The sequence below is a fragment of the Ctenopharyngodon idella genome, chromosome 20, assembly GCF_019924925.1.
Source record: "Ctenopharyngodon idella isolate HZGC_01 chromosome 20, HZGC01, whole genome shotgun sequence".
Classification (NCBI taxonomy): Eukaryota; Metazoa; Chordata; class Actinopteri; order Cypriniformes; family Xenocyprididae; genus Ctenopharyngodon; species Ctenopharyngodon idella.
In genome coordinates this window covers 11,593,113-11,606,749 of record NC_067239.1, presented here as the reverse complement: position 1 = coordinate 11,606,749, position 13,637 = coordinate 11,593,113, and the positions used below count along the sequence as shown (strand labels likewise).

Here is a 13,637-nt window from a genome sequence, read left to right as displayed (position 1 = left end):
ATTGCAGTAATCAAGCCTAGAAATGACCAGGGCCTGGCGAGAAGTTGTGCTGCATGTTCTGTTATGGCTCTCCACAAGATTATTTTCTGTCAATATACCTTGCAGTCGCTTAATTATCACTAGTTGTTAACCCAGAACGTTCTGAACTATGCCGACAAAGCATAAGAAAACTGAAAAAAAAAAATTGAATACTGAAGAGGCGGGAGGCACAGATAATGTTTATGTGACCTGTGACTTGGAATCAAGATCTCGACGACAAAACATTAGAATTGTCGGCATAAAAGGAAGGTGCTGAAAACGGTAAACCTACTGAGATTGTGACAAATCTTCTAGTGAATATGCTGGGCGAGGAGAGCTTTGACCGTCCAATTTAGATTGACAGGGCACACCGCTCACCACAACCTCTAAGAGAAGGCCGCTCTTGGGCATTTATTGTCCGACTTCATCACTACCAAGTAAAAGAACAAATTTTGCGCCTGGCAAGATCAAAACCTCTGCAATATGATGGAAAAGTGATACATATCTTTCCAGATCTCGCCGCTGACGGCTTGAAACAGAGACAGAAGTTTGACAGCATACAAAAGAAATGCTGGGAGCATGAAGTGAGATGCGGATTCTTTTTTCCTTCCAAATTAATCGTGATAAAGGGATAAAGAAACGAAGACTTTTGATTCACCCGAGTCGCCTGAAGCATATCTGTGGGGCGCTGTGAAAAAAAACTGGTGAAATCGCTGCGTTGGACAACGGAGTCAGAAGAGACATGTAGGTATACAATTCTATTTGATATATTGGAAAGATGGCAAGGTATCATTTTTGTGTATTTTGTAAGATGAGTGGTGGGCTATATTAACGGAAGAATGCCAGGTGACATCGAGGGTGAGTTGATAGATGCAAATGTTATTTTCTATGGGGTGGGCATCCATAATGTTTGCATGGGATGCAGTAGTGGGGGGAGGAGGGCTGGGAGTGGGAGTATGTTCTAATTCACAAGGTTCGTAATGTTCAAATTCATGGGGAGATTACCTTTTTTGAATTTGAGTTGGAAGGTTTAAAACAGTCTTTATTTAAAAGGGTCAGGCAAAAGATGTTTTATTTTATATACTGAGTAACGGAGTGAATGCTCATGAACATGATGAATAGGACATGTGGCTTTGCATGGTTAAACGACATACAACTGTTATCACTTAGGGTGTACTCACTTTTGTTGCCAGCTATTTTGACAATAATGGCTGTATGCTGAGTTATTTTCAGAGGACAGTAAATCTACACTGCTATACAAGCAGCAAGAAGTTTCATTTCTATAGTATTGTCCCTTGAGAAGATATACTAAAATGGTTGCTGAAATGTGAGGGGTGTACTCACTTTTGTGAGATACTGTATATTCCCCTACCCACCTAATAAATATATTGCAATATAAATGGCTATAACATAGTTTTCAATACAAATATTCCACATTTCCACAAACCATGGTAATTTACTACAGTTCATTCATGGTAAATGTTTGTAAGGGTAATTCTGGGATTTAAAAGTCTTCTATCTTCATTCATGGCACGTTTCTCCTGTTTTCCTCATCAGTCTTGTTGGGAATGTTGAGGCTGTTTCATCCGATTTAAAACTAGTTTAATCATCGAGTGATTTGTAGTTTGTAAACGAGAGGCGTGTGTCGAATTGAAACACATCTCACTAGATGTCGCAACGATTTAATAATGGTGACCGGGAATAAACGCAGCTCCTTTAAGCTTTCGTTCCGTTTTCCACTGGGCCGTGTTGCGTAGTTCAAAGTAAACTAGTGAAACACCTGAAAACAGCACTATTTGTTCTGTATTTGTTGTTACTAACCGAGAAACAACTTCAGATGATTCAGTGACAGTGCGGTCCGAACGAATCCAAGTCGTTTCAGATCGTTATGCAAGCGTGTTTGGCCAATTCACGGAAAAGAAAGAATCGAGACAAAAGAATGATTAATTCACGAATGATAGGTATCACTGGTTCAGGCGACAGAAATACGGAACACACATAATAACTGCTAAAATATTCACACAGAAACGTTTCTCAGGTCAGTCGGAGGAACGTGCATGGTACAAACAGTGCGTATATAGCCATACAGCTGCAGCCGCCACTGCGGCCATGATATCTAACCACATTTAGCCGCACCGCCAAGAAAAGAGGAGGAGGAAGATGATTGTTGATGAGCCCTGTTGACAAGTTGACGAGCCCCGTTCTAGATATTATCAACTGGCCTGAATTCTGAGATCGTAATAGACGTGAAGGACTATAATGCATTAAGAGCTCGCTCAGGTACTGGGGAGCTTAACCATTTAGTGCTTTGTAAGTAATTAGCAAGATTTTAAAATCTATACGATGTTTAATAGGGAGCCAATGCAGTGTTGACAGAACTGGGCTAATGTGGTCATACTTCCTGGTTCTAGTAAGAACTCTAGCTGCTGCGTTTTGGACCAGCTGTAGTTTGTTTATCAGACGAGCAGGGCAACCATCCAGTAGAGCGTTATAGTAATCTAGCCTTGAGGTTGTAAATGCATGAACTAACTGTTCCACATTTGTCATTGAGAGCATATGTCATAGTTTAAATATATTTTTAAGATGGAAGAATGTGGTTTTACAGATGCTAGAAATGTGGCTTTCAAATGAAAGATTGGTATCAAAGAGCACACCCAGGTTCTTAACTGACGACGAAGACTTAACAGAGCAGAAATCAAGTGTTAGACAGTATTCTAGGTTATTATGTGCAGACGTTTTTGGTCCAATAATTAGAATCTGTTTTTTCTGAATTTAGTAGTAGGAAATTACTAGTCATCCAATTTTTTATATCAGCTATGCATTCCGTTAATTTTTTGGATTGGTAAGTTTCGTCAGAGCGCGAAGAAATATAGAGCTGAGTATCATCAGCGTAACAGTGAAAACTAATGCCATGCTTCCTAATGATATCTCCCAAGGGTAGCATTTACAGAGTGAAAAGCAACGGTCCTAGTACTGAGCCTTGCGGTACTCCATATTGAACTTGTCGATATGACATCTCTTCGTTACTACTATGAACTGATAACGGTCAGATAAGTATGATTTGAACCATGCCAATGCAATTCCACTAATACCAACATTATAATAATAAGCCAGCTTAAAAGTTTTCGGTACGTATCCTAGTGATAAAGATAAATTAATGATATTAAGAGAATCTATTACCTCTGGAAGCATCTCTTTCAATAACTTAGTCGGTATAGGGTCTAACATACATGTTGATTTCGATGATTTAACAAGTTTACACAATTCTTCCTCTCCTAAAGCAGCGAATGAATGGAATTTTTCCTCAGGGATACTATAATGCACTGTCTGACGCAATACTGTAGTAGACAGTTGCATGGTTATAATTTTCTCTCTAATATTGTCAATCTTGCAAGTAAAGAAGTTCGAAAAGTCATTACTGCTGTGCTGTTTGGAAACATCAGAAGTTGAAGCTTTATTTCTCGTTAATTTAGCCACTGTATCAAATAAATACTTAGGGTTGTGTTTATTTTCTTCTAAAAGATTTGAAAAATGAGCAGATCTAGCAGTTTTTAAGGCCTTTCTATACTCAATCATTCTCCCTCTCCACGAAATGCGAAAAACTTCTAGTTTTGTTTTCTTTCAGCTGCGCTCCATTTTTCTGGCTGCTCTCTTAAGGGCCCGAGTGTGCTTGTTGTACCACGGTGTTGGACTAATTTCCTTAATCTTCTTTAAGCGCAAAGGAGCAACGGAGTCTAGTGTGCTGGAAAAGAGAGTCAATAGTTTCTGTTCAACATCGAGTTCTGAGCTATCTGGTATGCTAAGGTGATGAAACTGATCAGGAAGATTATTTATAAAGCAATCTTTAGTGGTAGAAGTGATAGTTCTACTATATTTGTGGCAAAGAGGCGGTTTTGCAGCCTTGGCTAAATGTAGTATACACGAGACTAGATAATGATCTGAGATGTTATCAATCTGCTGCAGAATTTCAAAGGCATCAATATCGATTCCATGTGACAATTAGATCTAAAGTATGATTATGACAATGAGTGGGTCCTGACACGCGTTGTCTAACTCCAATAGAGTTTAGAATGTCTGTTAATGCAAATCCCAATGCGTCTTTTTCATTATCTACATGGATATTAAAATCACCAACAATAAGGACTTTATCCGCAGCCAGTACTAACTCCGATAGAAAATCAGCAAAATCTTTGATAAAGTCTGTATGGTGCCCTGGTGGCCTGTATACAGTAGCCAGCACAAATGTCAAATGGGATTTGTCAGTTACGTTACATAACGTTACATAAAGCACCATCACTTTGAAGGAATTATATTTGAAAGACTTTTGAGTAAAACTGAAGATGTTACTATAAATTACAGCAACACCTCTTCCTTTGCCTTTCCGACGCGGTTTGTGTTGATAATAGTAACTTTGAGGGCTAGACTCATTTAAAGTAATGTAATCGTCTGGCTTTAGCCAGGTTTCTGTCAAACACAGCCAATCTAGATTATTGTCTGTGATATCATTTACAATAAGTGCTTTTGAAGAAAGGGATCTCATATTCAGCAACCCAAGTTTTATCATTTGTTTATCAGTATTATCTCTGTATTTTATTTGTTGAACATCAATAAAATTTTTACCCTTAAATGGGTTTGGAAGTTTTTGTATTTACTAATTCGGGGTACAGACACAGTCACTATGTGATAATATCTAGGTGAAAGAGTCTATGTGTTGGGATTTATCTGACTTTTGTGACGTGAGACAGCTAGCAGACGGTCCAAAAAATTGACATCCATTTGACGTCGACACACTGATGTCCAGTTTAGCCAGTCTGGTCCTTTGGGAGACAATAAAGGCAGTTAACAGAAGTGATATTATAGCATATCAAACAGCTAAAGAACAGAGAGAATAGAGCCAAATTGAATGAAATTGACACAAATAACAAATTTGGAGAGTGAATACAGATCAACTAGTTGTGAGACCACTCTTAAGAAAATAGTTGCACTGCGAAGTGAATACAACTCAATTCTTTCTAAGAATGTTTCAAGACAACTTATGTATATCAGACAAAGGCAGTTTGAAATAGGCGATAGACCCCAAAAATTACTTGCACGCCAGTTGAAGCATTCTCAGGCAACCTGTGCAATACATAAAATAAAATCGAATAATGGGAAGATAACCGTTGACCCCCAAAAAATTATTTCTATAGAGAAGTTTATTAATCAAAATGTGAAGCAAGCCAAGAGGCAATGGAAGATTTTTTTTCTGATTTGAACCTTCCCACTCTTAGCACTGAAGCAAGGCAATTCTTAGACAAAGAAATTGCATTGGAAGAAATAAATGAAGTAATATCACAATTACCTAATAATAAATCTGCGGGGCTTTAGTGCCGAATTCTATAAAAAAAATTCAGGAATAATCTTGTACCCATAATTCAAAGATTGATTAAAAGTGCGACAGCACAAAGTAAATTTCCACCAACAATGTACGGTGAGAGTATAGTATTTATTCCAAAACCGGGATGGGATAAGCTGCAGATGTCTTCATATCGTCCGATTTCTCTCATTCCCACTAAATCTAAGATTATAACTAAAATCCTTGCGAATAGACTGAAAAAGTACATTTGTTCAATAATTCATTAGATTTGGTTCAGAATTTATTAAATGGATTGAAATAATTTATGCACATCCAGTAGCCTCTGTTATTACTAACCAAGACATTTCAAATCCATTTCAGTTATCTCGTGGCACACGCCAGGGATGCCTCCTATCTCCCTTTTTGTTTGACATATCGACGAAACCTTTGGCAGCCAGGTTTAACCATCTTAACATAACACCTATAGTGATAGAGGGCAGACTCCAACATCTTTCGCTGTATGCGGATGATATTCTTTTGTACATTTCTAACCCCGAAACATGTATTCCACCATTACTTGAGCTTACCGAAACATTTGGCCATCTTTCTGGATTTACAATAAATTGGGAAAAAAGCTAATTAATGCCAGTCTCTGATGATCTAGATCAAAATTTTTTAGTCAATTCCAAATTAAAAATTGCAAACCACTCCTTTAAATATTTGGGTGTAATAAATCACTTAAAAGCCTGAAATGTTATTAATAGTGAATTGGAAAAAGAAAATCGATCAGCTTAAAGATGATATTATCTATGGAGTCAGGTGACAAGCCAGAATGGTTAGCAATTGAGGAAGCTTCTTGTAACAAACCTCATTAACAGCGCTCCTTAATAGTCCCATTAAAATTGATGTCAAAAATATCAACGGAATCAGTTATTTCTAACCTAATTAAAGTGTGGAAACAAATTACAATATATTTGAAATTTCCATATATATATATATATATATATATATATATATATATATATATATATATATATATATATATATATATATATATATATATATATCTGGATACTCCTATTGTAATAATCATGCTTTTCTTCTGGGGTTACATGACAAGCTCTTTTTTCCAATGGAAACATATGGGCATAGTAATAATTCAGGATCTTTATAGGGAAGGTACTTTGTTCTTTTGAACAGCTAAAACAATACTATGCTCTTGTTTCTGCACATTTTTTCTGTTATTTGCAAGTTAGAGACTTTGTTAGGAAGCACATTCCAGACTTTGAAGTTTTGAATTTGAATCCCACTTTAGAAAAAAATTGTCATTTTACACCCTAGTATGAGTGGTAATGTATCAAACTTTTACAAACTACTGTTAGAAAAGGTGGACAACAACAACAAAACATGATTGGGAAGAGGAAATGGGGTTTGATATTCACGAAAACATGTGGGATGAGTGCTTGAGAAATGTACATACATGTTCTGTAAATGCTAGACATAATTTGATTCAGTTCAAGGTAATTCATAGGCTTCATTATTCTAAATCAAAACTTCATAAAATTTACCCCACGATTTCTCCACTCTGTTATAAGTGTAAAATGTCAGAAGGCACTGATGGAGTATTTTATCCATCCTATAGAAAACAACTGTAGAATTACTTTGCTTACTATAAAAGCTAGAAGTGTTCTGAGGCCTCTTGGTCTATGTAACTCTAAGGGTCAGATGTGTCTGAGAAGTGAACTTGGCCACTAAGCATATTTTGTTGGTAATTTTCCACCAGACAACAGGTGGCTGTGAAGTGAATAAGACCATTGTTAAGGGTGTCATGTGAAGGCTTCTTGCCTCTGGGGAGTATTGACTGGTTTGATACAATGTTTCATTTGGCCATGGGAAAAGGGTTGACCATCAACTTGGCAGAAGGCCCATGAGAAATTAAGTCAAAAGATGTATAGTAGTTGGAAGTCGGTCACCCTTACTAAGAAAATTATCTCTTACATAAGCAACACCTGCAATTATATTGGTGAAATGACTGTGGTGGAAAGGTTGGGGAGTACATGGGAAAGATGTGTGGGAGGAGAGCCCCTGTAAATGGGATCATGGAAAATAACTGTAGGGGTGGATCTCACACTGTAACAGATAAGAATAATGTATAAAAACTGTGCCCCAGCTAAGAGAGATTCAGATGTGGAGCTGGCATTATTTGGGGGGGGTTGGTAAGTAGGTAAGCTGTAAGTATTTAGCTCAAGTAGCAAGTACAGTGGTACTGCTTAGGAAGTCCAATGAGTTATTTATCCTGTACACTTGCTCTTTGGTGGCATTGTGCATGTGTGTTGTCTTTAAGAAAATTAAAATAAAGAGAGGAAAAAACAAAAAAAAAAACAAAAAAAAAAACCACTATGAAGCACTGTCAAGAGCATGCCAAACCAACAGGTGGCGAAATAACCCTAAACGTAAAGCCATATTGGCCAATCAGAAGCCTGGAAAAAAGGTTATTACCAGTTCAGTTTCCAACGTCACAAGCAAAAATCTCCAGTTTCACCATCTACACGACAACACTGTAACCAAAGATTCTAAAAAATCTTCACCCTGGCAGGAGTTTTCAAAAATGTTCGGTTTCAGTGACTGGATACTGCGTTTGCGTAACAAAATGGAAATAAACTAGGCTTTTAGTTTAACTGTTAAAATTTATTAAAATACATTTTATTAACATCACATTTTAAAAACAACTTCAAATAACAGCATTAAAAACTTTCAAATAGAGAAAAAAAAGTGCAATTATATTATCACTTTTTATGAAAAGACTTCAAAAGTAAATAAAAATAATAATTAAAATGAATTAGGAATTAACGCTTTCATGCGTGAGTTTAAATTAAAATATTCTAGCTGAGTTTTTTTGTATTCCCCTCATCGTTTCCATGGCGACGCTTCATGCTTGTCACGTCACACACCGCAGCTACAACAACACTGAATAACAGATGTATCGCTTTTATTTAGTTTCTCCTTTTTTCAAATATTCACAAACTTGCTTACCATGTCATCAAATATCAGATATTCCGATTCTCAAATATGTGTAAGTGAGTGTGTTTTGTCATTTAAAAACCTTAAAGGTGCAATATGTAATATTTTCTGTCCGCTAGAGGTCACTAGAGGCCTATTCAAAACAAAGGCGTAGCTTGATGACGCCAAGTTTGAGCGCGGAATCTTGGGACATGTCGTCTTCACCTCAACGGCCGGTTGAAAAGAACTGGGATAGGACTCAGGAAGAAATCATGTTCATGGATGCGATTATTAATGTTACTGTAGTATGAAGCAGAGCATGACCGAGTGTTGTGGGAGCTGAATGAGGCCGCTGGAGCGATTGCGCAACACACGCCTCACGAGCAGCGGAACTATTATGCCTGGCGCTGCTTCCGCTTTTCCGGTCATGAGTATGAGGTAACACAGCTCTGTTTATCATATTAGATACATTTGAGTGTGTTTAAAATGATGTTATAATGTTACTCTGTGCGTTCGCTCGGTGGCTGCTGTGAGACACTGTTGCACACTGCAGTAAGCTAGATCGATTTTAGAATATCATATTAATAAATGCTGGATGGCTTGTGTTGATAAATGGCATGCAATTAATTTTAAAACATATTGTATGATGGAGAAAATGTTGTATTACTGTTATTAAAAATAAAGCTGCATCTGATTATGCTATGTTAGCTACTTCATAAAATAGTGTTTTTCTCTGAGGCATGGTACTCGCAAAAAAAAAAAAAAAATCAAGAAAATTAGATTTAAACAATAAGACTAATCGTGTTGAGCTATATAACAATAATTAGTTTTCTGTCTATAAATATATCAAAACAGTTGTCCCCTTGCCTATTAAAACGTAAATATTAAAGCGTCTTTGGTGTTTCCATGGTTTCTACAAAATAAAACCGGAAACCGAGGGTAACGCGGGTATGACGCAATTGACAGGCGACTCCTCACACGTCCCGGAGCCTTGGTTAAAATTGCAATTTTCTCACGATTTATAAAAAGTTGCAAACATTTGGGATATTGTAAGTACTCAAGAGAACAAAATATATAACACTGGCCTAGTGGTTTTTGGATATTTTACTGCAAAATTCTTACATATTGCACCTTTAATAAATGATATTGATCTATAACGCGAAATGGGCGCCGCCATGTTTGTTTGCGCAGCTGCTCAGATAGTCCTGTCAGTCAGATTTACAGCACATGAATTCATCAGTTTCTCCCGAAATACATATAAGTAAGTGGCCTGTGATCTGGGAAAAAAATGGAGTAAACTTTATAGTTACTTACACTATGTGTATCTGATATAAATGAAACTCTTCGGCAAATTATATTTGAATTGATTGTTATTGCTGCTTCCATAGACATCAGTGTGTATTTTACAAACTCTAAATATATTGTTTTACTAGTACTTATGGATTTTTAAATGTCTGAAACCTAAAATAAACATTATGTGGCTGAAAACACTGCATAGTTGTGATAAATGACAGTCACTGAGCGCGTCCCGTCTCTGGCTCAGCGCCAGCCAAAGCGCGAAAGCACAGTTTAAATCTTATGTGACATCGCTGAACGTTCTAAATCCCATATGTGGGACCGTACTCTCAGGGGCACAGAAATAAAAATCCCTTATGTGGGACCATACCACTCAAAAGGTTAATAGAGATAGGCACAAAAAGATGGGCACAAAAATGACCAAAATTCATCCCGTTTGTCGCGCCCCACTTGTCATGTCTCTATTCTCCACCAGTGGGGCGCGCCCCACACTTTGAGAAACGTTGGTGTAGGGCCTCAGATTTCAGATTTAATAATTACCTTCATGTGTCCGATGTTGTGGAGAGTTATATATAAAACACATTATCATTCTGATACATCCACTTGTACACAACCCTGTATAATTCGCTCAACTTTTTCTTCTGAATCAGTTTCTAGTTCAAACATATATGGCTGAATTAAACCAATATTTCCACTTGCTATTGTGTATAGTTTACTAACCTTCACAGAGCAGAACAGTTAGTCCAAGGTGGTGTGATTAGGTGGAGGAATAAAAGCCTAAATTTAATCTGTTCATTTAAAGCGATCAAGTCTCTTCAGAAAATCTGGACTAAACCACTCAATTCATATGTATTAGTTTTACAAACTCTATATGAACTTTTTGAAGCATCAAAGTGGTAGTTGCGTAGCTGTCAAAGGAGAGTGCAGAACTGGCTTCATTTGTGTTCCAAAGATGAACAAATGTCTTATGGGTTTGGAACAACACAAGGGTGAGTAAATGACAGAATTTTCATTTTTGGGTAAACTAACCCTTTAAAAGCAAAAAAGGAGGAAGGAGGAATAAAATCTATATAAACTCAATCAAACTCATCAACTAATAGACTAGTCGGATGTTGGACTAGTTAACTATCCTGACGTTTTACATTTTGGTCAAATGGTCTCTAAGTGGGTGGCACTGTGGGCAATATGAATCAGACAATTATGTTGATAATCAAAAGTGTGTATGTGTGTGCCTGTATGTGTTACCTGTTGCACTGCTTTTTCGAAACTTAACAGCAGCGAGACTGATCATGTTCATGCCGTAGAGGTTGTAATCGATAAATAGCTGCAGCAGGAAAGGAATATGTGCTTCATGGGGCTGAAAACTCTTATTCATTACAGCTCCACCCTGCAGGAGTTCACTCACCCTACAAAGAGAAAACATGCATTCAATTAGTAACACCAAACATATCATGATATACCCTCCACAAACACACATGTTGGGTTTCCATGTTTTATGAGGACCTTCCACTGACAATGATTTTTATACTGTACAAACTGTATATTCTATCCACTAACCCTAAACCTTCACATAAAAAAACAAAACAAAACAAAAAACACCCCCCTTAAATTCTAGAACACACCAGATCACTAAAGGTTAGATTGGTACCGAATTTTCAGTAGTAAATACCAATACAAGAGAAATTTCATGACTCTCGATACCTATTTTAGTACAGCACAGCAAAACTACTGACATTTAATTGTTAAATAATATTAATTATATGAAAACAATGCCTTGTAAGCAAGCTTTTCTCAATGAAGTAAACATTGCTTCAATACATTTGCGTGAGAGAAAAAAAAAAAAAAGAATCTCCAATGCACTATGATTCATTCTTCATTTCACAGGACATGTGCTGATGGAAATCCAGAATTTTGCTTGAGGCTTACAAGCATTTTGAGATGCAAGTGCAAATGCACACACAAAGCACAAGAGAGCATTTGAGATGCACATTGTATGATGCAAAATTAATGTAAACAGTCTTGAGAGGTTGTAAACAAAGGGGGCCAAACATCTGATATATTAATACAGATCTGTGTAGTGAATGCAGTGTGAATGCAATCTATTAGACATACTGCTGTCTATGATGCCATTAATATTAATAATAATAATAATAATAATAATAAATTAAAGCTGCAAGCAGCATTTATGGGGCCAAGCACAAAGAAGGCACAACAAGCCAGCCAACATGGCTGGGAGCATCAGACCAACTGCAACAGTGAGCAATTAAAGACCTATTAAGATCATTTTAGGCAAAAGAGCTTAAAAATCAAATACAGTCAATAATAAAGATTTACTTGCTGCGCCCAAATTAATGTGGTGTAGTCAGAGTGAGGTGACAATGACAATCAAAGTTTGGTGTCAATATGTCAAAGCATTACAGAGATACAGCCTCAAGAGTCATTTTGGCATCAAACCTCAAATTCGTTGCTGTGGTACATGAATACTGTTTCGTCTATCAACACGAAATCCATAACTTTTAACCGACATGGTCTGAAAATGATACGATTCGATTTTGGTGAAAATTGGACCAACAGTCTAGGAGTAGTTCGAAAAAGTATGTTTTTAAAGAAAATCAAACTGGCGGACAGGAAATTGGCTGACTATGGCAAAATTGGCATCAATGCTCTCAGCATGACCCACGGAATCTATTAAGACCAGTCTCATTATAATAGGCCACATTTATATAAAGCTATTAACATTTTTTAAAAATTTCATTATAACGTTTGACCACAAGGTGGCGCTGTCTCAAAACCATTTGAGAGCACGGTGCCGATGACATACTGAGTTTCGTAATGGTACACCAATGCATTAGAGCATTTTATATCATAATACTGTATTGCAGTTAATGGCAATTTCGTGTTTTGTTCAATTATAGTGCCACCAAGAGGCACAATCCCACCACTTTTTTTTTTATGTGTCCTCAAAGTGAGCCCATACATGTGTGTCAAATTTGGTGAAAATATCTCACTAGGGCCCAAGCCGAAGGCTTTTTCGACTATTTGCACACACATCAGAATCGTCGGCCAGAAGCTGGTACCCGGGCGTGGCAGGGGCTCGACAGCACCCCCTTGAACAGGGTCTAAAAACTTGGTCCATATATCAAACATGCTTGCACGTATTTGTATGAAACTCGGTACACATATAGACCTCATCGGGCCGAACAACTTTCGTGCTCTAAGTTATACGTCAGCTCAACAGGAAGTCAGCTTTTATGGGTTGTTTGGAAAAGGCATGCTCTGGAATTTGATATACTCCTCCTAGGCGATTAATCAGATCACCACCAAACTGCTAGCTTGAAGTCAAGACATTGAGGATGCTAAATTGCGAGCAGATTTTTGATATCTCGAACGGTTTGGCCGTGGCGAGGCAACGAATTTATGGCGAGAAAGGGGAAACAGGAAATGTGTTATAATGTCTGCAAACATTGATTGCTTTTTATGAAACTTCACCTGTGTGTTTGTTATAGGAGGCTGATCACATGGATGTGACTATTGTGAGTCAAAGTTATAGTGCCACCAATTGGCAGCAGGAAGTGTGTCACTTTCAAAATGCTTCGAGATCACCTGTTTTTTTTTATTTTTTTTTTACCCGATTTGTTTCAAACTTCAGTGTAATGTCAATACACAGCAAATATAGACCTGTGAAAAGAATTGTGATATCTCAAACTCTGTTGCCATGGCAATGCATCAAATTTTAACATTCGTTTTGGATGCTTTTGAGATGCTTAGCATGCTTCAAATTGCATGAAACTCGATACAAACGTCAGAGATGTCAACCAGTAGACATGGGCAAAACCGTAGAAACAGGCAGGGAGGAGGGTCTCTATAGCGCCATCTTTTGACAAAAGTGTTTTTTTTTTTTTTTTTTAAACTACAGTCACCAAACTCGGTACACATATTGTTCTCATTAAGCCGGACAACTTTCTAATTTACAGTCATTAGCTCCGAC

General features: G+C 37.3%; 2 protein-coding genes across 2 annotated transcripts in view; both read right to left on the bottom strand.

Annotated features, from left to right (window-relative positions):
- LOC127502714 (DNA polymerase zeta catalytic subunit-like) overlaps positions 1 to 13,637 on the bottom strand; it is an 845,784-nt gene that overhangs the window by 55,490 nt on the left and 776,657 nt on the right. The gene's annotated exons all lie outside the window — the stretch shown is intronic.
- The window catches only part of LOC127502741 (DNA polymerase zeta catalytic subunit-like), a 101,136-nt gene that overhangs the window by 8,139 nt on the left and 79,360 nt on the right, over positions 1 to 13,637 (bottom strand). Inside the window, exon 4 of the mRNA XM_051876039.1 lies at positions 10,895 to 11,055. Within this exon, the coding sequence (XP_051731999.1) occupies positions 10,895 to 11,055 (161 nt within the window). The remainder of the gene's footprint in view (positions 1 to 10,894; positions 11,056 to 13,637) is intronic.